We start from the raw sequence: 26,676 nt of genomic DNA on the forward strand, positions 1-26,676 counted from the left end.
ATGCGGCTCGCCGTCACGTGGCTCGTTCAGACGGGGCTCCTTTTCGAAAGGACCCTGCCTACTTCGAAGTCCCCTTATTCCTACGAGCAGATGGGAGTAAGGGGACTTTGAAGTAGCTGGGGTCCTTTCAAAAAGGAGCCCTGTCTAGACAAGCCACGTCAATTTCGAAGTGCCATGGCCGCCCGCATGCTAATGCGGTGCTGAATATGTATTTCAGCGCTTCATTAGTAAACTTCGAAATGGTCATTTGCATGGCCATTTCGAAGTTTGGGGCTAGTGTGGACATAGCCAGTGTGTTAGAAAAAGCAATGAATAGCTCTCACTCTGTCACAAATCAACAGCATTCTGAGAACTAAATTTGGCAATCCTGTGTTCACAGACAGGGCCCCAGGTGCCCCAGCTGAAGAATTCACCACACCACTGCAAAATCATGTTCTAGGATATTCAATTTTATTTAAAATAATGTTTTTTAGCCTTTATGGTTGTGATGAAAGCCTCATAAACATGACCAAGTACAAATGATACAGTATTGCCAACTCAGTCTTCAGACAGCCTGAAACAAGAGCTTGCAGAGTTGAGAGCTGCCCTGTTCCTCTCAAGAGTTCATGGGCTTTGTGATTCCACACCTGTGGAATAATACATTTTACCAAGGTGCCTCAGAATTCAGCATTATTCTTTCATAACCCCATGGTGCCGCAACACATAACTTACTGTGGTTTCTCTATCCCTGCATGGCTGGGAACTCACTGAAGACGGCTGTTCCTGAGAATTCCCATGGGGGCAGCAGCCAGGCTACAGTCACCAGGATCAAGCCTGCAGCCCAAGGGGTGGGGGCAAGAGAAGCCTAGCCTGGAGATCAATTGACCTGGAGGAAGCTAGCAGAGCAGCTACAAAGCACAGTGGAAATCCTGATGTAAAAATACTCACCCATAAGCCTCAGCCCAGTGACAATCTTCAGTTCAGCAGTAAGGGGTTTAGATATGTAGAAGAGGATGAAACACTGGGATGCACATGTAGAGTGGGTAGGACTGGAGGGGTGGAGATGACTAGAGGGATGTGGAGAGGCAAGTGAGCCACAGGATGTGTGAGAGCTGTAGGGTACAAGGGAGGGTGAGTCATACGTGGATGGTGAGCTTTACACGTGTGCATGGGCATTTGTGAAAGCTAAAATACGGGTGAGGAGAAAGATGTCTCGGGCAGGTATTTATGATTTGGGGTACGCCGTATGCCACAGGAGTGTGGGAAGAGTAGATGAGGCCCAGGCAGGGGTGGCCTTGTTGCAGATCAAGTACCACCTAAATTATCTCTGATCTGGCTGGATATTCAGTTTGTCCATGAATGACACCACTAAAGGTTTTGGCACCCATTTGATTGCCAGCCAGGTCATTGTGTTCCTTAGTAAACTTGGTTCAGAATTCATTAGTCTTTCACCTGATATTATCATAGTAAGATAATTGTCAACTCCAAACCCACACTATTTCTGATCCTGTCCTGCCATTTAAATAAGGAGCAACCAATGATGAGGACAAGAATCTAAAACATCAGTCCACGCTCTTCAGACTTCCTCGGTACCTATGTTTCATTTTCATATAATAAAACTGGTATAGCCATAGTTCTATAGACTGAAAGGCCCAGAACATAGTAGTAGTGTTTTCTATATGAATGCCTATGTCTTGAGTATCCTCCAGCACTGACACTGCTCAAATATTTGACAACTGTCACCCGTTCAATATTGCACTGGATGAGTTACTTCTGAGGAGGTTGTAATTTAGAGGAGGAGTGCGCTTGCTAGAAACAGCTGGAGCCTAGTTAAGGCTAAACAGCATTTTGCTTCAAGGTACTGACAGCTCCACTTTAGTGTGTCTCATTACAAATTTTCAGATGAGTTCTTCAAAATGACTGCATTTGTGGGCCCCCTTTGGTAACTTCATTTCCCCAGAGCTGGCAAAGACCTGACAGTATCAGTACCAAACGCAGGGCCAAATTCGTCTAATGCAGGGGTGGTCAACATGTGGGCCACTGGGCAGAATCTGGCCTGTGGAGCCTTTTTATTTGGCCTGTAGAGCTGGTGGCAGCACCATTTTTAAAAGCTGCCTGGGCAGCTCCAAGCCACATGTGGCTCTTTAAGAAGCCATCCGCAGCTCCAGATGCTACCACTGCTCACTCCTCCTCTGGCTCCCTGCCCTGCTGCGCTGAAAGAGCAGACCTCAATCTAACTGATTTAACGGCTGTCAAAAAGGATCTGGCTATCAAACCAATTAAATTGAGTCCCATTATTTCAGTACAGCAGGGCACAGAGCTGCCCCTGCCATGCTGCAGCTGGAGGAAGGGAATAGGAGGGCTGGGGGGGAGCTGTGCAGCCAAGATGAGGAAGAAGCAGTGGCCTGGTGAAGGAGCAGCAGGGAGTGGCAGCACATGGAGCTTCTGTGTAAGGTAAGTTAATCCTGGTTTTGGGGCTGTGAGGTGTTAAGCCTGAGGGTGGGGTGGGAGCAGTTTGGGGCTGTGAGGAGTTAAGACTGGGGGCAGTTTGGGGCTGTGAGGGGTTAAGCCTGGGGACGAGGGGATGGTTTGGGGCTGTGAAAGATTAAGTTTGGGGGTAAAGGGGTGGTTTGGGTCTGCAAGGAGTAAAGACTGGGGATGGGGGGGCGCAGTTTAGGGTTGCAAGAGGTTAAGCCTGGGAGTAGGGGGACAGTTTGGGACTATGAAGAGTTAAACCTGGGGATGAGGAAAGCAGGTTTAAGGCTGGGAGGGGTTAAGCCTGGGGATTGGGGGAAGTGGGTTTGCAGCTGTTTTGTGTTTGGCCCCAGGAACATGTGAAACAATTGCCATGGGGCCCCAGATGAAAAACATCTGTCTGTCTGTCTGTCTCTCTCTCTCTCCATTTAAAGAGGTGAACATGAAAAGTAATTTTTGGAAATGGAACTTGCTCCCAACTTACCGTCTTCTTAAGACAGCCCTCTACATACTGTGGCTGCACAGGTGATGGAGCAATCCAAACAAAACTCTGTGGCACTCAAAGCTCTCTTAACTTTTCAAAAATCAAATTCTTCTAACCCTGGACTCTCCAAAATACTTTGTGGAATGTCCAAAGGTCTCTGAAAGCAAAAAAACAATGCTCTAAAGTATGGGGCTCATTTTTTACTGATGGTGCCATCTTATTATTAATTACACTACTAATTCTTCCATAATTGCTGACTTCTGAAACAAATTTGTTTTTCTTCAGCAACCACATGACTGTGAGGCAAATTCTGGTCCAGGGACAGGCCTGAGCTCCCATGCAAGCTACAACAGAGGTGCTTGTGGCTGTGGGGGAGCTCAGAAATGGAGGGAGCTCAGCACTATTTGCATGTAGCCACTGGACTAATTTGTAGATGACCATAAACTAGTGAATTAAAAAGGAGATTATATATGCTTCAACTTTCTGTCCTGCCCCTTTCCCCTGTGAGTCTTATAACAAAGGAATGGGGTGGGTGTATATTTGCTCCCTGCAGCAGGGAGATGATGCTCAGGAGCAGCCCTGGTTATTATGAAAGCAGGAAAATCTGTCAGAGGGATTTCCTGCCAGTTGCATCCTGCCTCACAAAGGAATTGTAAGTAAACTCAGTGGATTGAACACAAGGCCACAGGCTCTGAGAACAAAGAGGGAGACTGCCCTGCAGTTGCAGAATGGAGGCTGAAATTGAGAGTAGGGTCCAGTGAAAAACTGCTATCATGAGACCAGGCTGCATGCAGAGATGCACCGGTATGACTACAGGAACATTTGCTGAGTTAAACAAGTGCAATTTGTGAAAATAAGAAAGCAGTCAATGTAGCATTTTAAAGACTAACAACGTAATTTATTAGGTGATGAGCTCATCATCAAATAAATTATCAGTCTTTAAAATGCTACATGCCAGCTTTTTTGTTTTGAGAGAATACAGACTAACATGGCTATCTCTATTTTACTAAGTGCAATTTGTGTGTGGATACTCTTAACACAGCTTAAGCCCGGCATGTGCCGTCTAGCCTGTGTGGTAGAAGTACAGGGGCAGGCAAAGGTCAGCATCTATTTGACTGAACTGGCTTCTAAATTATTTAATTAAACTCCTACAACTTCTTGTGCAGAGCATCTCAGTGTGAACTGGTGTCCAAGCCACTGTGTGACATGGTGCAGAGTGGGGACTGATGAAGCATGGAGCAGGAGCCCTGGCATTCAGCAGTGTCTCCAGTATGGCCTGCAAGCCATGAGAAAAATTTGAGGACTCTGTCCCAGTTCACAAAACATGGGGGCTCAGCTGGGTTGGGCTGTATGAATGCAGATGGCTAGGCCTCTGGGTTAAGTCAGAGTGGAGGAGCTGGGGCTAAATGAAGTTAGGCCAGGTATTGCAGAGTAGTATCAGTACGGCACAGAGAGACTTCTCTGTATCATTCCCATTCCATTAGAGAATCTGCCGTTCCTCTTCTCTGCATACACTGTAGTCCACCCCCATTACCTACCCGCACCACACTGCTGCGTCGTCCCACAGGTGGGTGGAGTTATGGGAGGACGGTAGTATTCCTCTTGCACATCATTTCCACAAGAAAGGACTGTTTCTGTCAGTACCTACTAGCCAACTGCTATCCCCTGAGAATAGAGCACTGGCGGTGGCTCCAGGAGGGAGGAATCCGATAGGTTCTCTGTGTGTTCTGGGGCTGGACTCCATCGCAGGCCCCTGATGTCAGCACCTCCGAGACTGCCTGTGCTCCTGGAGTGGGGCAGGGGAAAAGCACGATGTTCCTTTGAAGAGGCTTGGCACTGCCCTGCCTGTTGCTCCAGGGTCCCAAGGCAGGGGCTGGAGGAGAACACTCTCATTCTGGAAGATGCTGGATGGCTGCTCCCCATGGCTGCCAAGCCCATAAAGAGAGAAATTACTGAAACCTTGAGGTTACAAGTAAGAAATCCCACCATTCAGCACCCCCAACAACTAACCACTGAGCACAGGGTAGGGTACAGAACAAGAAAAGACAGACCCTTACTGCAGCAACATTGACAGCAACAGTGTCAACTTTCATGTCAGTGCAGCCTGGGGCTCTGGCAACAGGGACTTCCTTGTTCGTACAAGTGCTTCTCAAACCTTTGGCATGCCTCTTTTTGCTTAGCCTACGATGCTGTAGTACCTGCTATCTCCTGTTCAACAAATCGCACCCTCTCCTGAGCATGTCTGTTTCCTGCAGCAGCTGACAGTTGGTAATGCTCCATTGCCTCTGCGAAGTTCTGTTGTACGCCAAGGCCCTTCTCATAGCAAACACCAACATGATACCTGCTTTGGGAATCCTAGATGTAATACAAACACAGCAGTCAGGCCAGATGTGAGGAGAGGGGATCAGACTATTCAATTCAATTTATCTGACATATCTTTGGCAAATACAAAAAAGAAAAACATTCACAACCTAAAACCGCCAACATCCATACAACACAACAAAACGTCAATCAGAAATTTACCTCTTCCTCAAAGTATTGCTAAAAGGGCAAAAATTGCCACAGATTTCGTAACTACCAGGGACTGGGAAAATGTTAAGAATATTATTGTCCAAGATGACAATAAAAGCTGTAAACCCAGCGCGCTTTTAGCTGCCTGGAAATTTAATAGTGCAAAATATACTGAAGTAACTATCTTCCAAGTCCCCAGATTTACATAGGCAAGTCACAACATAAAGGGCCTGTTCTGTATTTACTGTCAAGGACAGCAGTGTCCATGGTGTGAGAACTTTACTGAGTATATATGTAAATGAAGATTTGATTAGTCATTCAAATGTGGGTAAAAACCATGGACCGTCTTCAAAATAAAAAAATAACAAAAGAAAAAATATGAATTGTGACTGAGCCAGGTCATCTTGCTGTGTAACATCTGTGACTTTCTTTTTGAGCATATACTGTTCTGGATTCATCCATTCATCCTTTTATATATGATTATTAGAGTTCTACCTAATGTGCAGCCTGGGAAAATATGTGACATTGTGAAACCTGGTCTCCCACTGTGAAATCTGGTATTTTATATGATTTTATACTGTATTATACAGGTTTCATGGGGAGGGAAGTGGTCAGGGTGGTGGGGGGTGGGAAGATGAGCATTTCTCAAATTGGAGGAGTCCTGACCTAAAAGGGAGTTGCAGGGAGATTGCAAGGTTATTCTGGGGCAAGTGGTCCACACTACTGCCACCCTTCTGCGCTGCCTTCAGAGCTGGGAAGCTGGAAAGCAGTGGACGTTGGCCATGTGCCCAGCTCTGAAGGCAGCACTCCCGCCAGCTGCAACACAGCAGTAAGGGTAGCAATGCCATAACATGCCACCTTTACTTCTGCATTGCTGCCTTCAGAACTGGTTGACCAGAGAGTAGCAGCTGCAGACCTAAGGCCCAGCTCTTCAGGCATAGCCACTGACAATAGCAGCTGAAGCACACAAGCAAAGATATCAGTACTGCAACACCACCCCCACCCATAACATTGTGAATAGTCTTCTTTAAACTACAGTAAACCCTCAAGATATGCGGCTTCAAGTTGTGCAGAACTTGCTTTAAGGTGAGTTAAGCACAAATTGAAGCTGCTCTGCGGCTGTCAGCCTGCCTCGTAGCTCAGAACTGCAGGCAGCTAGGCAGGGTAAATGCCTTCTCCCTGCCTTCCCCCAGCATCATGGCTGTCAGAATGATAACCCTGTGGCTGGGGGAAGGCAGGGAGAAGCAGTCAGGAAGCTGATCAGCCCTGGTGGGCTATTCAGTTTCCTGGGTCCCGCACGTTGTGGGGAGATGAGAACCAAGCATCAGCCTGGTTCCCAGCTCCCTTGCGGCTTGCAGGACCCGGGAAACTGACCAGCTCATGGCTGGTCAGTTTCCTGGTTCCTGTCAGTGCAGGGCAGCTGAGAACCAGGCTGATGCTTGGTTCCTGTCTCCCCACTAGTTGCAGGACCCAGGAAAGTTTTCTGGGTTCTGCAAGTAGCGGGGAGACAGGAATCAGGCTGCCCCCTGGTTCCTGGCTCCCCACCACCCAGCTCCTGAAAGCCCAAGGAAGTTGGGAACCAGGCACAGTCTGATTCCCGCCCATGCCCTCACCCCAATTTGCACAAAAAACTGAGTTACACGGTGGTAGCAGGAATGCAACCCCCCTGTAACTCAAGGGTTTATTGCGTACTGCTTTCAGTTCTCTGGGACACTCTCGCATGGCCCCAGCTTTTAACAAAGCTTCACCCTTAGCTCAGGGCTCTTAGGCCCAGTGGCTAGTCAATGGTGTTCCTTGTTTCCCAAGACCCTGCCCATAATCAACTTCTCTTTGGCCAGCCAGAAGCACTACCTGCACTCCTTTAGCTCCAGAAAGGAAGTGTTTATCTTTGAATCATTAGCCACTTCTATAATGTCCTCCTGGGCCCTCTCTCATTGGCTGCTTCCTGGCTGTCCCTCTAGCCCATTTGGAGGGCCTCTCCACTGCTCCTTTCCTGGGATGGGTGTGGCTGGGGCTGCTAGCAGGAGACCTCTGGGCCTAGTCCATCCTATCACACTCAGTAATTGTTGGCATATTTTAATCAACATAATTATTAGGGTGCTACCAAATTCACAATCCATTATGATTAACTTCATGGTCACAGGATTTTAAATTTAATGAACTTCATTATTTCTGTTACTTAAATCTGAAATTTCACAGTGTTGTAATTGTAGGAGTCCTTACCGGAAAAAGATGTTGTGTGATTGTCACAAGGTTGTTGTCCATAGGCAGGCCCAGGTCCGCCTCATAAACCACTGGGCAAAAGGCCTACAATCTGTGACAAACCCTTACAATAGGAACTGAACTGTTGTTAAGAGGCACAGCTGGAGAGCTGGGATCACAATGGACCACAGAGGAAACCCAGGGGGTACAGCCTAATACCAGGACTGGGACTAGTTTAAAGACTGCACACCCACACAACTAGAATGGGGATTCATGAGAGGCTGCCCTGTGTTTCCTCCCACTTGTCAATCAGCAGAGCAATCCTTAAAGCATGGGCACACAGGACACACTGCCTCCTGCTCAGATATAGTAATGTATTTGGTGGACATACAAAGTCCTGTAAAGCTGTAGAGAATAGCAAGTCCCAGCTCTGATTCCGCAGCTATGGCTCTCCATTGGCAATCTAAGCAGTACAGCTTGTCTGCCTGCCACATGACGGACAAGAATACTATCACTCAGTCTAGCCTCAAAGAGGGTTGGCAGGAACTTCAGGTGATCAAATAAAGCTAAGCAAGTAAGTAACACATAGGAGCAATCTGAACTCCCCACATCCCAAACTCATTGATTGGCTCAAAATAAACTGTGGCCTCTGGAACACAAGACCTGGGCAGCCACTGTAAACAGCTCACGAAAGTCATCACTAGATCAGCACTATTTCACGTGTGACGTGTAGCTCTAGGCAGCTTATCCTGGAGGTCTAGCATGGGGTGGAGAAAGAGAAGTTACTCACTTTGTGAAGTACAATGGTTCTTTGAGATGTGTGTCCCTCTGGTAGGTGTTGGGCTCCATGGTAGGGCTCCATGGTAGGTGTTGGGCTCGCTCAGCACAGCAGCACGGAGACTTTTCCAAACTGCACTGAGTGGAGCTGCGCATGTGCTAACCCAGTGTGTGCTATTCATGCCACTAGGGATAGTGCATGCAGCGCTGCTCTCTCCTCAGCTCCGTCATTGATGCCCTAACTATGCCCACTGCACTCAGTAGAGAGAGGCAGTGGGTGGGATGTGGAGAACCCACAGGGACACTCATCTTGAAGAACCATCATTACTGCACAAAGTGAGTAACTCCTCTTTCTTCTTCGAGTGCTGTCCCTGTTGGTGTTCCATGGTAGTTGACTGTAGACCAGTACCCCACTAGCTGGATGGTGGATTTTGATTCACTGTGTCTACTGTGGATGATACTGCCTGAGCTACTACAATATCTCTTCATGGGACTGCAAAGCATAGCGAGCCATGAATGTGGGGTTAGAGGATCACATGGCTGCACAACATATGTCATGTAAAGACACTCCCTTTAGAAAGGCTGTGGATGTTGCTACTGATCTCATGGAATGTGCCCTCAGACAGGAAGACAATGGTTTGTTTCAGATAGAACAGCACTGCACCATGCATTTAGATAAGAGTTTTGACATACGTTGGGAAATCCCTTTGATCTTTCTTCAATGGATAAGTACAACTGTTATCATGTCCCCCGCCTTAATCTTCTTTTTTCCAAACTAAACAAGCCCAATCCTTTCAGCCTTTCTTCATAAGTCATATTCTCTGGACCTTTGATCATTCTTGTTGAGCTTTTCTCGACCCTTTCCAACTTCTCCACATCTTTCTTGCAATGCAGCGCCCAGAACTGGACACAACACTCCAACTGGGGCCTAACCAGTGCAGAGAAGAGTGGATTTTTGCCATTTTGTTGCCCAGTCACTCAGTTTGATGAGATCTTTTTGAAGTTCCTCACAGTCTGCCTTTGTCTTGACTATCTTGAATGGTTTAGTGTCATCTGTAAACTTTGCCACCTCACTGCTCACCCCCTTCTCTAGATCATTTATGAATAAACTGAACAGGATTGGGCCTAGGACTGACCCTTGGGGGACACCACTGGTTACCCCCTCTCCATATGGAAAATTTACCATTTATGCCTACCCTTTGTTTCCTGTCTTTTAACCAGTTCTCAATCCATGAAAGGACCTTCCCTCTTATCCCATGACAACTTAATTTACATAAGATGAGGTACCTTGTCAAAGGCTTTCTGGAAATCTAAGTATATTATATCCACTGGATCTCCCCTGTCTGCATGTTTGTTAACCCCTTCAAAGAACTCTAACAGATTAGTAAAATATGATTTCCCTCTGCAGAAACCATGTTGACTTTTGCCCATGAAATCATGTTCTTCTATGTGTCTGACAATTTTATTCTTTACTATTGTTTCAACTAATTTGCCCGGAACTGATGTTAGATGTACGGGCCTGTAATTGCCAGGGTCACCTCTAGAGCCCTTTTTAAATATTGGTGTCACATTAGTATCTTCCAGTCATTAGGTACAGAAGCTGATCCAAAGCACAGGTTACAAACTAGTCTTAATAGTTTTGCAATTTCCCATTTGAGTTCTTTCAGAACCCTTGGATGAATGCCATCCGGTCCCGGTGCCTTGTTAACATCAAGTTTATCTATTTGTTCCAAAACCTCCTCTAGTGACACTTCAATCTTGGACAGTTCCTCAGTTTCATTTCCCACAAAAAATGGTGCAGGTTTGAGGGGAGAGGACAGAGCTATGCTCCATCTGCAGTTGAGGGCGGCTATAAACTACAACTACAAGACTGAACATTTAAAGGGAACCTCATTTTCAGCAATCCTGATCAAGGCCTTTGAGCCCATTAAGATGACCCAGCAAAGGCACAACCACGGCAATTCTAGCCTTCCACAGACAAAGCACTTACCCCGTTCTTGGCTGCCAGCCACAGATATTTCAGAGCCCTCTGCATCGCAGGCTGACCCCCCTTCGTGTAGAACACTCCAAGGTAGGCCTGCGCCTGCAGCAAAATCACACAACATAAATCACTGGGGATGAGCTGTCATTTTTATACAGATTCTTAGATCATGCCCACCACCACGGTATCTGTGACTTGCTCCTTGTGTGGTGTCAAACCTTGGCCTCTACTGCTATAGGCAGGATGTTCACCAGCAGACTGGAAAAGAATGTCTGCTGCAAAGCCCTGAGAGAGGAAGCGGCTGTACTGAGAGAATAAACCTGGGCCTCTGTCATAGCAAAAATGGGAATGTCACAAGTGCAACAAAAAGGCCGAAGGCTCGGAATCCGGGTGCTTGGAGTTAAGTACTCTTTACTTCGCAATAAAGCTACTGCAGTAACACTCAGGTTACACTCTCATATTCCGCTGCCCTGGGCAAACAGAGCCAGATGTTTGAATGATCATGGAGGAGTCCTGGCAATGAACTAGTACCCCAAAATCTACAGACTACCACTTATAGAGTAGCTGTGTGTGATTTAACAGCAGCAACATGAAGTGTTCCACGCAACTCACAAGTTCTGAACTATATGGGAAGCAGTTTTGAGCTGGCGCCCTTCCTATCCCTTGAAGCTCAGAAAGTTCATGATATTGATGATGTTAAAAAACACAAACTGGGTTACACTGAGGCCACAGCTGACTGGTTCCAATTATATAAGGTCCCAGATGACAAACTAGAAAATCAGTTTGCTTTTAATGGAGAGTTTAAAGAAAGGATTTTGCTGTTGAAACAATTAAATCTGCCCATAAATATACATGTATATATTTACATATATTTGTATATATTTGTGTGTGTGTGTGTGTATACATTTGTACATATTTTTATATATATGTGTATACACACACACACACACACACACACACACACACACACACATCCCTTGCCAAGTCCCTTCCATCCAAAGACATAGATGATGAAGCAGAGCCCCAAATACTACTTTGTGCCTACCCCAGAATTGATACTTTGGTTAAAACGCCAAACTAGTAGGAAGGGAGGGAAGGGACCATATAGCCACACAGGTAAATCACTTCAGAGAATCACAATTACTGTGAAAATAACTGTTCCTTTTTCAAGCTTGGCCTGCAAGAATCCCTCCTTTGGGACATTAGCAAGGCTGCAATGAGGTGACGTTTAGGAGCTTCAATTGTGAGTTAAGACTGAAGGTTGGCTTAGGTCCTATAGGCTAAATCTGGTGAGCTTGGTCAGATGCATGTGTGGCCAGAACTCCAGATAACAACTGCATATTGCATAAGTGGAGGTATTTTGAAAACATGCAGTCTGGAGGCATGAGCTCTCACTTCTTCTAGTCCTGAGATCCCAGCTGCATCTTAGCAAGAGTGCACAATAAAATCTCCTTGGGTGGGTTCTTGGTGGAAATTTACTGATCCATTGCACCACCCCCATGCAGTACAATAATATAAGTGGTTTTTGAAACGCCTTTATCCTGCTTAGTCAGTATGTTTGCACTAGCGACTGTACATGTGTCCAGGCACATGGTTCTGCCATAACCCCACTGTCCACACTATACCCTACAATGACACCTGAAGGTGAGTAAAAGGCAAGTACAAGGTTAACACCACTGAGGGGCGCGGTAAGTACAGACAGCAAGCTGTGCATAGCTCCATACCAGTGCCAGTAGCGACACGGGTAGGTCCACCACCCTCATTCCCACAATGCACTGGATTATTTTCTTCTGGACCCTTATCCAATCTACAGAGGTCCCAGTTCCCCTGTTTTCACTACAGGTTACACCTCCCTGGTGCTGCATGGTTGGGGCCTAACAGGCCCCGAATGACAGAATTTGCCAGACCAGGGGGAAGTCCCAGGCTTCCGTCCCAGGTAGCCCCAGCCCTCTGAGGAGCTCTGGCAGGGGCTCTGGCTGCAGCCACATGCTTTGGAAAGCTCTGGCCCCAGCCCCTCCATGCCCACCTCTGCTCTGGCCCCAATCCTCCAGGCCTGCAGCTTCTCCAGTGGGATCTTTGCTTGGGGTAGTGGCTGCCCTGTCATGCAACCTGTTGGAGGTGGAGCAGTGCTCTGTGGGCTGACCCCAACCTCCGCCACCCATGCACTTGTCTGGGAGAATGGCACTTTGTGGGTTGCCCCCAGCCGCCCCTCCACCCTGTAACATGTTTGGTGAGGTGCTCCAGGAGTGGCCAGGCTCTGGGGGCTGCCCTTCACCTCCAGTGAACTTGTGGCTACCATCCCTCCTGCAGGCCTGCCCCCCGCCCATGGTGTGGAGGCTGTTGAAGAGGTGAGGCTCTGGAGACTGCTCCCATTTGGCCTGCAGGTTGGGGGCGGGGCGAGGTGATTGGCGCCTTCAGCGGGCTCCCCCTCCTCACAGCCTACAGGCCACCTAGGTAGGGCCAAATTCCAGGGGCTGCCCCTGCCTCCAAGCACCCCCTCCTGTGGCCTGCAGGCTGTCTGGGGAATGCCCTCCCCTCTAGAAGTCCCCTCTGTGGCCTTTAGACTCTCCAAAGGGGGGCGGGGTTGGGGAGGGGTAGACTTTGGGTTTGGGGCACAGCAGCTTTACCTGGTCTTTGCGGAAGGCAGGATGGCAGACCCCAGCCTGAGGGTTTCTCTTGTGGTGCTGCAGCTGCCCCCAGTGGCCACTCATGATATTGCATCCTTCCTGTCTGTGCCCCTCTTTTTTGCCTCCCTCTGCCCCCTCCCGTTCCATGTTCTGGGTAATCCTGGGGTTTCAGGCTTTTCTCACTTTCCAGGCACAAACCCTGATGTTGGTTTAAGTTAGGGTAAGAGGAAGCTACACATCAAATTTTGTGATTGTAGCTCTTATGGTTTAATAGGAGTTCTTGAACAAATGTAGCACTGACAGACTCTAAAACATATAGAGAGAAGACTAGTAACTAGTAAACATTGCCCCTTGGAAGCAAAGCACAAATAAGATACAGTTCTTCCTTTAAACAAAAAAGCAGTCATGTGCACTTTAAAGAGTCTTTATCTATCTATCTATCTATCTATATACACACACAGAGAGAGAGAGAGAGAGAGAGAGAGAGAGAGAGAGAGTAAACCCTCAAGATATGGGCAATCAAGTTGCGCATGTCTCAGGCTAATGGGACTGCTGCCCCGAGAGGAGCAGGAAACCACTCCTATTAGGACAGCAGCCGTGAGTGAGGCTGCTGTCCCTGATGGTAGCGGGGAAAGCGCTCCTGTCAGGGGCGGCAGTCTGACTCTTGCTGCCTGAGAGAAGCAGTTTCCTGCATCTGTCAGGGGTTAGCAGCTGCTGCTGTCAAGGACAGCAGTCGCGAGTCAGGCTGCTGCCCCGACAGGAGCAGTTTCTGGTCTCCAGAGTGGCGGAGAGCTGCGAACCATGTGACAGCCGGGCTCCCGTCCACTTGCAGAGCTGGGAGCTTGAGCAGGGCAGCAGCCCTGGTTAGTTTCCTGGCTCCAAGGAGCAGAGGGGAGCCGGGAGCCAGGCTGCCCCTGATTCCCGACTCCCCTCCACTGGCTGGAGCCAAGAAACTGAACAAGGCTGCTGCTCTTCTCAGTTTCCCCTCTCTGCAAGCAAAGGAGAGCTGGGAGCCAGGCTGCTGCCTGATTCCGGGCTCCCCGCCACTTGCGGGCACAGGAAATGGACCAGCTGGGTCCCCCAAGCGGCAAACACTGGGGAGACAGGAACTAGGCTGCCCTCTGGTTCCCAGATCTCTACCACACTGGGAGCCAGGAAACTGACCTGTCCAGCTGGACAGGTCAGTTTCCCATCTCCCTTCAGCCTGCATGACAATTCAAGTTACGCAGAGATTGCACAAATGCAACCCCCACACAACTCAAGGATTTATTGTATATAGTTAGTCTTTAAAGTGCTACATGACTGCTTTTTTGTTTTGTGAAGATACAGACTAACACAGCTACCTCTCAGTTCCTCCTTGTTAGGGATTCCCTGGCCCCTATCTGCCATGCTTCAAGTTGAAAATTTGTCTGTTGGGAGGAATTCACTTGTTTGTCTCCTCTTCATGGGGACAGAGAGAAAAGGACAATCAACAGTTTATCAGGCATTGATCTTTTGGTGAGCAACAGACAACCCTGGTGTTGGAAACTAGAATTTTACACTCAATGTCTGTTTCCTTTCTGGTGATTTACATGAAGAGCAAACACTTAAACATTACCTTACAACTGAGATTATAAGCATTGCAGGTGAGATTAAAATGCAGGCAGCAACACATTTCGTAAAGTCATAAGAACATAAGAATAGCCATACTGGGTCAGACCAAAGGTCCATCCAGGCCAGTATCCCGTCTGCCGACAGTAGCCAGTTCCAGGTGCCCCAGAGGAGGTGAACCAAAGACAATGATCAAGCGATTTGTCTCCTGCCATCTGTCTCCAACCTTTGACTAAAGGCTAGGGGCACCGTACTTTACCCTTGGCTAATAGCCGTTCACGGACCTAGCCTCCAAAAATTTATCAAGCTCGTTTTTAAACTCTGCTAGAGTGCTGGCCTTCACAGCGTCCTCTGGCAAGGAGTTCCACAGGTTGACTGTGCACTGTGTGAAGAAAAATTTTCTTTTATTAGTTTTGAACCTACTACCCATTAATTTCATTTGGTGTCCTCTAGTTGTTATATTATGGGAACAAGTAAATAACTCTTCAATATTCACTTTCTCCTCACCATTCATGATTTTATATACCTCTATCATATCGCCCCTCAATCTCCTCTTTTCTAGACTGAAAAGTCCCAGTCCCTCTAGCCTCTCCTCATATGGGACCCTTTCCAAAACCTTGATCATTTTAGTTGCCCTTTTCTGAACTTTTTCTAATGCCAGTATATCTTTTTTGAGGTGAGGAGACTACATCTGCACGCAGTACTCAAGATGTGGGCGTACTATAGTTTTATATGGGGAAGTATGATATTCTTTGTCTTATTCTCTATCCCTTTTTTAATAATTCCAAACATCCTATTTGCTTTACTGACATCCACGCAGTGTGCAGCGGCAGTTTTCAGAGAACTATCCACTATAATTCCAAGATCCCTTTCCTGATCTGTTGTAGCTAAATTTGCCCCCATCACATTGTATGTATAATTAGGGTTATTTTTCCCAATATGCATTACCTTACACTTACCCACATTAAATTTCATTTGCCATTTTGCTGCCCAATCACTCAGTTTGCTGAGATCTTTTTGAAGTTCTTCACAATCTACTTTGGTTTTGACCATCCTGAACAGCTTGGTATCATCTGCAAACTTTGCCACCTCACTGCTTACCCCTTTCTCTAGATCACTGATAAACAAGTTGAACAGGATTGGTCCCAAGACTGACCCTTGGGGAACACCACTAGTTACCTCCCTCCATTGTGAAAATTTACCATTTATTCCCACCCTTTGTTTCCTGTCTTTTAACCGGTTTCCAATCCATGAAAGGATCTTTCCTCCTATCCCATGACCACCTAATTTACATAAGAGTCTTTGGTGAGGGACCTTGTCAAAGACTTTCTGGAAATCTAAGTATATTATGTCCACTGGATCCCCCCTGTCTGCATGTTTGTTAACCCCTTCAAAGAACTCTAATAGATTAGTAAGACAACTTCCCTCTACAGAAACCATGCTGACTTTTGCCAAACAAATCATGTTCTTCTACGTGTCTGACAATTTTATTCTTTACTATTGTTTCTACTAATTTGCCCGGTACTGACGTTAGACTTACCGGTCTGTAATTGCCAGGGTCTCCTCTACAGCCCTTTTGAAATATTGGCGTTATATTAGCTGTCTTCCAGTCATTGGGTACCAAAGCTGATTTAAAGGATAGGTTACAAACCACCATTAATAGCTCTGCAATTTCACATTTGAGTTCTTTCAGAACCCTTGGGTGAATGCCATCTGGTCCTGGAGACTTGTTACTGTTTAGCTTATCAATTAGTTCCAAAACCTCTTCTACTGACACTTCAATCTGGGACAGTTCCTCAGATTTGTCACCTACAAAGGACGGCTCAGATTTGGGAACCTCTGTAATATCCTCAGCCGTGAAGACTGAAGCAAAGAAATCATTTAGTTTCTCTGCAATGGCATTATCTTCCTTGATTGCTCCTTTTATATCTCTATCGTCTAGAGTTGTGTCTACACGTGCCGGCTGCTTCGGAGTAGCGGCACTAACTTCGAAATAGCGCCCGTCGCGGCTACACGCGTCGGGCGCTATTTCGAAGTTAACTTCGACGTTAGGAGGCGAGACGTCGAAGTCGCTAACCTCATGAGGGGATGGGAATAGCGCCCTACTTCGACATTCAACGTCGAAGTAGGGACCGTGTAGACGATCCGCGTCCCGCAACGTCGAAATTGCCGGGTCCTCCATGGCGGCCATCAGCTGGGGGGTTGAGAGATGCTCTCTCTCCAGCCCCTGCGGGGCTCTATGGTCACCGTGGGCAGCAGCCCTTAGCCCAGGGCTTCTGGCTGCTGCTGCGGCAGCTGGGGATCCATGCTGCAGGCACAGGGTCTGCAACCAGTTGTCGGCTCTGTGTATCTTGTGTTGTTTAGTGCAACTGTGTCTGGGAGGGGCCCTTTAAGGGAGCGGCTTGCTGTTGAGTCCGCCCTGTGACCCTGTCTGCAGCTGTGCCTGGCACCCTTATTTCGATGTGTGCTACTTTGACGTGTAGACGTTCCCTCGCAGCGCCTATTTCGATGTGGTGCTGCGCAACGTCGAAGTTGAACATCGACGTTGCCAGCCCTGGAGGACGTGTAGATGTTATTCATCGAAATAGTCTATTTCGATGTTGGCTTCACGTGTAGACGTAGCCTAGGAGTCCCACTGCTTTTTTAGCGGGCTTCCTGCTTCTAATGTACTTAAAAAACATTTTACTATTGTTTTTTGAATTTATGGCTAACTGTTCCTCAAAATCTTTTTTGGCTTTTCTTATTACATTTTTACATTTAATTTGGCAGTGTTTATGTTCCTTTCTATTTTCCTCACGAGGATTTGACTTCCACTTTCTAAAGGATGCCTTTTTATCTCTCACTGCCTTTTCTACATGGTTGTTAAGCCACAGTGGCTCTTTTTTAGGTCTCTTACTGTGTTTTTTAATTTGGGGTATACATTTAAGTTGGGCCTCTAATATGGTGTCCTTGAAAAGTTTCCATGCAGCCTGCAGGGATTTTACTTTAGTTACTCTAACTTTTAATTTCTGTTTAACTAACCTCCTCATTTTTGTGTAATTCCCCTTTTTGAAATTAAATGCCAGAGTGTTGGACTGCTGCGGTGTTCTTCCCAACACAGGAATATTAAACGTTATTATATTATGGTCACTATTTCCAAGCGGTCCTGTAATAGTTACTTCTTGGACCAGATCCTGCGTTCCAGTCAGTACTAGATCAAGAATTGCCTCTCCCCTTGTGGGTTCCTGTACCAGCTGCTCCAAGAAGCAGTCATTTAAGGCACTGAGAAATTTTATCTCTGAATCCCGTCCTGAGGTGACATGCACCCAGTCAATATAGGGATAACTGAAATCCCCTATTATTACTGAATTTTTTAGTTTGATAGCCTCTCTAATCTCCCTTAACATCTCAGCATCACTATCACTGTCCTGATTAGGTGGTCGATAATATATTCCTAGTGCCATAGTCCTATTAGAGGAAGGAACTGCTATCCATAATGATTCTATGGAACAATTTGATTCATTTAGGATTTTTACTTCATTTGACTCTATATTATCTTTCACATATAGTACCACTCCACCACCCACACGACCCATTCTGTCTTTCCGATATATTTTATATCCCGGTATGATTGTTTCCCACTGATTGTCCTCATTCCATCAGGTTTCTGTGATGCCTATTATGTCAATCTTCTCCTTTGATATGAGGTACTCTAGTTCACCCATCTTATTAGACAGACTTCTAGCATTTGTGTAAAAGCACTTTAAAAAACTACAACTATCTATATGTCTGCCCTTCACTGATGCGTTGGTAAATTATGGGCCAGATCAGATGAGAAACAGTCACATATAAAAAAAAAAATCCATCTCCCATCTTCTCTTTCTGACTGAGTTCTAGGGAATCTCTATCAATGGAGTCTCGTCTAAGAGAAGTCTCTGTCCGATCCACGTGCTCCCCTGCACCAATTGGCTTTCCCCCATCTCTTAGTTTAAAAAATGCTCTATGACCTTTTCAATGTTTAATGCAAGCAGTTTGGATCCACCTTGTTTTAGGTGGAGACCATTGTTCCTGTATAGGCTCCCCCTAACCCAAAAGTGTCCCCAGTTCCTAATAAATCTAAACCCTTGCTCCCTACACCATCGTCTCATCCACGCATTGAAACTCTGAAGCTCTGCCTGTCTACCTGGCCCTGCGCGTGGAACTGGAAGCGTTTCTGAGAATGCCACCATAGAGGCCCTGGATTTCAGTCTCCTTCCTAGCAACCTAAATTTGGCTTCCAGGACATCTCTCCTACCCTTCCCTATGTCACTGGTACCTACATGTACCACAACCACCGGCTCCTCCCCAGCACCGCATATAAGTCTATCTAGATGCCTCGAAAGATCCGCAACCTTTCCACCAGGCAGGCAAGTCACCATACGGTTCTCCCGGTCATCACAAACCCAACTATCTATATTTCTAATGATCGAATCCCCCACGACTAACACTTGCCTCTTTCTAACAACTGGCGTTTCCTCCCCCGGAGAGGTATCCTCGGCACGAGAGGATAACATAGCACCCTCTGGAAGGAGGGTCCCAACTATGGGATGGTTTCCCTCTGCTCCCATTAACTGCTCTCCTTCCCCGAGCCTTTCATCCTCCTTAACAGCATCAGGGCTGTCAGGCTGGAGGTGGGACAGCCCTACTATGTCACAGAAAGCCTCATCAACATCGCTGTCTGCCTCCCTTAGCTTCTCCAGTTCAGCCACCCTGGTCTCCAAAGCCCGCACTCGGTCTCTGAGGGTCAGGAGCTCCTTGCATCAAGTGCACACATCCATCCGTCCACAGGGCAGGTAGTCACACATATTACACCCGACACAATAAACAGGATAGTCCCCGCTGTACTGCTGGGCTTCTGCCTCCATTGCCTGCTCTGACTGAATTTAATTTAATTATATCTGGGGATTTTAAGTAAATGCTTCAGATGGAGATTATTATAAAGATTTATGTTTAAAAGCAATAGAATAACTAGCCCCCTCTAAGCTCCCCCTCTAAACTCCCCTCTCAAAACTCCCTCCTGTTAGCAATCACCCAGGTTGCAGGCTCCCTGGTCGCGGGCCAGCAAGGTTTATATGCTCTGGCCTTCCTGACAGCCCCTCCCTCTGACTACAGCTCAGCTCAGCCAATCAGCACACAGTGTTCCGATTCAAACCTAATCAAGGCTAACAGCTTCCAAATACCACCCTGAGCACACGGCCTTTCAAACAAACAGACAGCTCAGCACTCCAAACTAACGGACAGACACAAGCCCAGAACCCCCAAACACAAAGAGCCACACACTACAGAGAGCCACTTACCCCAAGCTGCTGTGGTTTGCCTCCTCCTTCTCCAGGAGAGCCCTCTCAAAACTCCCTCCTGTTAGCAATCACGCTGTTTGCAAGCACCAGGTCGCAGGCTCTAATTCTTGGTGGTTAGTTGATAATGAGTGGACCCATGAGAAAGAGGCTCTTGAAGTGTTCCACCATGATTTCAACAGTTTCCACCCCACCATCAACATCAACCTGGACCAGTCCACACCAGAGATCCACTGCTTGGACACTACTGCGCAAATAAATGATGGTCACATAAATACCACCCTATACCGGAAACCCACAGACCACTATGCTTACCTACATGCCTCCAGCTTCAATCCAGGGCACACTACGTGATCCACTGTATACAGTCACGCATGAAGGTACAACCACATTTGCTCCAATCCCTCAGATAGAGACAAACACCTATAAGACCTTTACCAAGTTTTCCTGAAACTACAAAGACCTACCTAAGGAAGTGAAGAAACAGACAGACAGAGCCAGATGTGTACCCAGAAGCCATCTGCTACAAGACAGGCCCAACAAGGAAAACAAGAGACCACCATGGAACATCACATACACACTCCAGCTAAAGCCTCTCCAGTGCATCATCAGTGATCTACAACCCATCCTGGGCAATAATCCTTCACTCTCACAGACCTTGGGAGGCAGGCCAGTCCTCTCCTACAGACAGCCTGCCAACCTTAAAAAAATCCTCACCAGCAACTATAGACCACACCAAAATCACTCTAAACCTGGAACCAGCCCCTGCAACAGTCCTCGCTGCCAACTCTGCTCACATATCTACACCAGTGACATCATCACAGGACCTAACACCAACTATATCATCAGGGGCTTCTTTACCTGCACATCTACTAATATAATATGTGCCATCATGTGCCAGCAATGCCCCACTACAATTTACTTTGGCCAAACTGGACAGTCTCTATGTAAAAGAACAAATGGACATAAATCAGACATCAAGAACGTTAACACACAAAAACCTGTAGGAGAACACTTCAATCTTCCTGGACGCTCAGTAACAGATTTAAAAGTAGCAGTCCTACAACAAAAAACTCCAAAGAGAAACTGCAAAGCTGCAATTCATTTGCAAATTTGCCACCATCAGCTAAAGATTGAACAGAAATGGGAGTGGCTGGCCAATTACAAAAGCAGTTTCTTCACTCTTGATGTTTACACCTTCACATTAGCTACTGATAATGGGCAACATCCTCCATGACTGAACAGACCTTGTCAACTCTGGCCCTCCCCTTGACTGAGACTCCCTCTTTAAACCCTCCTCTGGAACTATCCCCAGGTCCTTGCCCACAAAAGCTTATGCTCCAAAATATCTGTTAGTCTATAAGGTGCCGCAAGACTTCTTGTTGTTTTTGAAGATACAGACTAACATGGTTATCCCTCTGATAATGAGTAGGACGTCTTCATGTCACGCTCCTATTTGTGAGTCCACTGATGGCTGATCAGCTCTGTTCTGGAGCTGCTGATCTTATCACAGAAGAGGCAGGTGTTAGTAGCTGTTGGAGGGACATGGGGAAGTTTTTGATGCTCTTTTCTTCTCCGGCTGTGCTTGTCTGCACTGTGGAAGCACCTCTCAAAATGCACTACCCCCTCATGGATTACCGTTGTCCACTGGGTGTGGGTTTGGGCAAAGTTCTCCCAAGTGTCAACACCAATGCTGCATTTTTTCATGTATGCCTTCAGCATGTCCTTGTATCGCTTCCACTGAGCCACAACACTCCTCTGTCCTTCCTCTAACTTGGAAAACAGAAGCTGTTTTGGGAGGCACTGATTAGACATCTGAACCGCATGGCCAGTCCGACAAAATAGTTGATGAATGATAATAGTTTCAATACTGGTTATGTTTGACTCTTGCAAGACGCTAGCGTTCGTGTGCTTATCCTCCCAAGAGCTATTTGGGATTCTCCTGGAGTAGCATTGATGATATTGATCAAGTGCCTTCAGATGAAGCTTGTATGTTGTCCAGGTTTCACATACATATAGTAGTGTTGGAGCAGCTACTGCCTGGTATACAAGGAGCTTCGTCTTGGGATAGATGTCCCAGTTCTTGAAGACCCTTTTTCTCAGGTGGGAAAAAACAAAGCTTGCACAGCTCAGAGATCGATGTTGCATCAATGTTGACTTTAGTGGAAAGACGACTTCCGAGGTATGCGATGTGCTCCACATTTTCCAGCAGTTCTCTATTGACTTCAATAGAAAGTGCATAAGATTGCCCAGTTGGTGAAGGCTGGTGGAGCACCTTGGTCTTTTTGATGTTCAGCGTGAGGCCAACAGTCTCATATGCTTCAGCGGAGGCACTAAAATAGTCTGAAGGGTTGGGGGAGAAAGATGACAATAGGGTTGTTGCTCCATGTACTGGAGCTCCAAGATCGAGGTTGTGGAAGTCTTCCTTTTAGCCTTCAGTCTCCTGAGATTGAAAAGCTTACTGTTCATTCTATAGACAATCTTCACAACATCTAGAAGCTTGCCATCAATGAGGTGAAAGATCATATCCACTGTTCCTCGGGATGGTCGGAAGCCACACTGGGATTCTGGGAGAATTTCTTCTGAGAGTGGCAGGAGTCAGTTTGCAAGGATTTGAGCGAAGATTTTCTCTGCCGTTGCCAGGAGTGAGATGCCATGATAGTTCCACAGTCTGACTTGCGCCCTTCTTGAAAAGAGACTTATGATGAGCGTGTCTCTGAAATCTTGTGGCATCTGCTCCCTATCCCAGATGTTCAGAATCAGGAGGTGGAGCTGTTTGTAGAGCTCTTGCCCACCTTCTTCGAAGACTTTGGTGGGGATTCCATCTAGTCTGGTTGCCTTGTTGCACTTCATCACTTTGATGGCAGCCTGGACCTCACTCAGGGTAGGAAGAGTTGCAAGATCATCTCTAGGTGGTTCCTGAGGGATTTGGTCAAGGGATTCTAGGACCATGGTGCAGGGGCAGTTGTGCAATGACTGGTGCTGACTGCCGGACTGATCACCACCTTATTTGATCCACAATGGCTATTAGGATTGTCACCAAATGGAGAAGTAAGAGGAAACGGATCCGACGAAAGATCAATGTACAAGGCTTGAAGGACCCCATCAGAAGAAGTGACTTATAGATAGCGCTCCAAAGTTAACTGCAGGCAGTACACCCTGAAGATGTAGACGGAACACTGGTGTCAACAGAAAAATGCCAATATTTGAGCTTGTGAAGAAACCACTGGCTACTAGACCAGGAGGCATCAGGACTGGTTTGATGAGAATAATGTGGAAACTGAATGCTTGATTGAGGCAAAAAGGAAAGCCGTTAGGGCCTGGTATAGTGACATCAGTTGTATGATGAAGAGAGAAGCACAAGCACAAGCACAAGCCAAGGCCAAGGCAGAAATGCAAAGTAAAACAAGGACTCTGCAAAAATAGTAGTGGACTGAGAAGGCACGAGAACTCCAGCATCTCATAGATATCAACAATACAAGAGGTTTCTTCAATGCTACCAAAGGTGTTTATGGACCGAGAGAACACTGAATCAATCCCAGAAATAATTCTAATAACTATTTTAACAATACCAACACACACGAGCCAGACTGGTTCCAGCTATATATTAATCAGGTTCAAGTTGAGACCTAGGAGCCTTGGTGCGAGTTGGCTGTTGGTCTTCTAGAGTCACAGTGCTGATTTTAAACACCAGGGAACCAAAGCGATTGGTGCTTTAGAAAAGAGTACAGGTAGGCTGATAGAGTGGTTGGTAGGCACTGGAGAACACCTGTGATAGATTTTGGGGTGAGGACATAGGGACCACATTGTCCTTAGAGGGCACCACATGGGTTGGTTGAACCAGTAGAGCCTGTATCATTGGCTATGTCTACACTACGAGATAAATTCGATTTTAAGGTAGTTAGCTCAGAATTACCACACTTCACTATAAATACCATTAGCTTGATTTAGGGAACACTAATATCAATATCATAGTATCGTTAGTACCTGCTGGCTTTAGCATCAAGTTCAAATTTAAAAGTTTGAATAAAGGCCATTTGGAAGTGCCATGTCTTAAAATCGAATTTCTTAGCCTCCAGAGGTGTCCCATATGTAATTCACAATGCCCCACAGTGCTCTGCTCTGGCCACTGTTCTCCATGGCCGTGTCTACACTAGCCAAAAACTTTGAAATGGCCATGCAAATGGCCATTTCGAAGTTTACTAATGAAGCACTGAAATACATATTCACTGCCTCATTAGCATGCGGGTGGCCGCGGCACTTCGAAATTGATGCAGCTCACTGCCGCGCAGCTCGTCCAGACAGGGCTCCTTTTCAAAAGGACCCCGGCTACTTTGAAGTCCCCTTATTCCTAGACGTCGAAGTAGCTGGGGTCCTTTCAAAAAGGAGCTGCATCTGGACGAGCCGCGCAGTGGCGTGCTGCGTCAGTTTCGAAACCCGCATGCTACTGAGGTGCTGAATACGTATTTCAGTGCTTCGTTAGTAAACTTCAAAATGGCCATTTGCATGGCCATTTCGAAGTTTTTGGCTAGTGTAGACGTAGCCCAGGTGGGCAGGAATTAGGTAACAGGAAGCCTGTGGCTATGGGCTCATGTTTGTAGGAGAGCCTGAGAAATGTCTCTCTTTCTTTGCTATTAGCACTGAGCGCATCTAACCATTACTAAAAGCCCCAGCACAGAGTTTGTGGTTCTGTCTCTACTCTTGGTATTTTTTTTCTGCACTGCCTGGTGCCAGCCACTGCCCTGCCATACCATGTGGCAGCAAGGCGGTTGTGGGGGTCCTTCTTGCATAAGAGGCCAAGACACTTCTTCTCAGTGGTTTACATTTGTGCGTGCCCCATCTCTACCCCCACAGGAGCCATGCCTTTGGGGTCTTTCCTGCCTGCCACCACTTCATGTGGCTAGCCCCCAACCCAACAAAAGGATGTGCTTGCTGTTTGGTGCCAACTATGCTGCCAGACAGCACCATGTGCTGGCTTGTGCATGGTTAGGGCTCCAAGGGAGAGAAAGAATTCTGGGACCTTGCAAGTAGCAGGGGAGGGGGCAGAGTCTCCCTCGGCAGATAAGATTTTTGGGGCCTTTCTGCCACATGGGGGTGATACTTCAACTGGTCCCCCACCAAAAATATTTTGGGGCCTTTCTGCCACTTGGGGGAAGTGTCCCCAGGTGGCTAAGATTTTCGCAGCCTTTTTGACATGTGGGGGACTGCTTCAGCTGGCCCCTCCACTGAAACCACCCCGCCACTTGCACCAACAAGGACTCAGGGGGCTAGATGCCACGGGGGGAAGTCTCCCCTGGTGACTAAGATTTTCGGGGCCTTTCTGCCATTGGGGGGAAGTGTCCTCTGGTGGCCAAGATTTCTGGGAGCTTGCTGCTACCAGGGGGAAGTCTCTTCTGGCAGCTAAGATTTTTGGGGCCTTTCTGCCATTAGAGAGAAGTTTCCCCTGGTGGCTAAGATTTTTGGGGCATTGATGCCATCCCCCATGATGGCAATTTCTGTGTGATGAAAAGGGAAGACAAAAATCTTTTTTCTTAGCCTCTTTCCTCTAACTTTGCACCCCTTGATGCAGGGAAGAGTGGGTGGAGGGCCAGTTGAGAATACAGACTGTGCATAGAAGCTGTATAATGAACGGGAAGCCAAATAATCTCCCCATAGCAACTCTCTTTTTTCAAAAACTATTATCAACTCTTTCTTCATGCTTTTTGTTGTCCCTGTGTTATTTTCAGGGACCAGATGAAACCAAGGAAGGGGGAGCAGCCAGTGGATGGCCAGTTGAGAACACAGACTGCAGAGAAGCTTTATAATACATTGGGAACCCAAAAACTCTCCTCTCAGCAACTCTTTTTTCCCAAATCTTTAGTATCTACTCTTTCTTCATGCTCTTCTTTGTCCCTGTGTTATTTTCAGGGATCAGATGCAATCAAGTTAGGGAGAACAGTCAGTGGGTGGCCAGTTGAGAAGAGACACACTTGCTGACTTTTATGAAGTCCTTGATAAGGCACTTATAGAAGAAATAGATTTCTGTTAACTTTGTCATCTTTGTTGATGCCTTACTTCTCCTTCCTTCTGACTGGAAAAGTGGACATTTGCTTATAATATGAGGGGAATGAGGGCAATGCAACATGAGAAGTTGATGCATACCAGTGAATATACCCAGAATACTACGGAGATAAGGGAACTGTGGGATAGATTCCCACAATGAACAGCTGAAACTGTGAATGTTTGCCAGTTGAATGTGGCAGCAATAAGTCGACTTTGTGAGGCACATGTGGGGAGGTGAGGATAGTCAAATTAGAGTTTATAAAATCCAGCGTTACAAAATTGATATTCATAAATTTGAATTTATCTTGTAGCATAGACATAGCCTAACTTTCCAGGCCAGCGTGATACACAGAAGGAATTCAATTTTCAGGGAGAGAAGTGGGAATACCTACACAATGACTAGGGTGTGGGGAGTGCCTCATTTATCCCTCAGTATGGAGATGTTTCCTGAGGAAGCCAGAATGTTGTAACTCTAGGTGAGAGTACATGGTAAGGTGCTGTCTGGTGTGGGGAAGGCTGAAATCCCAGCCAGGTGCACTCTTGTTGTGCTGGCAAGAGTCCAGACTATGTGGAATGAATCAGACAGTCCCAGATGAGGGGAAGAGAGGATCTTGTGCAGTGGTTCTTAACCTTTACTACAGCCTGCACCCTTTTGCGTCTCAATATGTTTTAAAAACAACAAGAAGTCCTGTGGCA

At 46.8% G+C, this 26,676-nt stretch overlaps 1 protein-coding gene across 3 annotated transcripts in view; it reads right to left on the bottom strand.

Annotated features, from left to right (window-relative positions):
* The window catches only part of DELE1 (DAP3 binding cell death enhancer 1), a 115,966-nt gene that overhangs the window by 64,501 nt on the left and 24,789 nt on the right, over positions 1-26,676 (bottom strand). For 2 of the 3 annotated variants that reach the window (XR_012647667.1, XM_075010038.1), the window contains exons 10-11: positions 10,419-10,511; positions 5,137-5,293 (exon numbers count right to left, since the gene is read on the bottom strand). Coding sequence is in view for 2 of the 3 variants with exons in the window: in XM_075010038.1 (XP_074866139.1) it covers positions 5,137-5,293; positions 10,419-10,511 (250 nt within the window). In the remaining variant the exon portion in view is untranslated. Of the gene's footprint in view, positions 1-428; positions 4,864-5,136; positions 5,294-10,418; positions 10,512-26,676 lie in introns of those variants that run through there. The other variant, XM_075010037.1, reaches the window with a different exon arrangement.

The sequence above is a fragment of the Carettochelys insculpta genome, chromosome 15, assembly GCF_033958435.1.
Source record: "Carettochelys insculpta isolate YL-2023 chromosome 15, ASM3395843v1, whole genome shotgun sequence".
In the NCBI taxonomy this organism is placed as follows: domain Eukaryota; kingdom Metazoa; phylum Chordata; order Testudines; family Carettochelyidae; genus Carettochelys; species Carettochelys insculpta.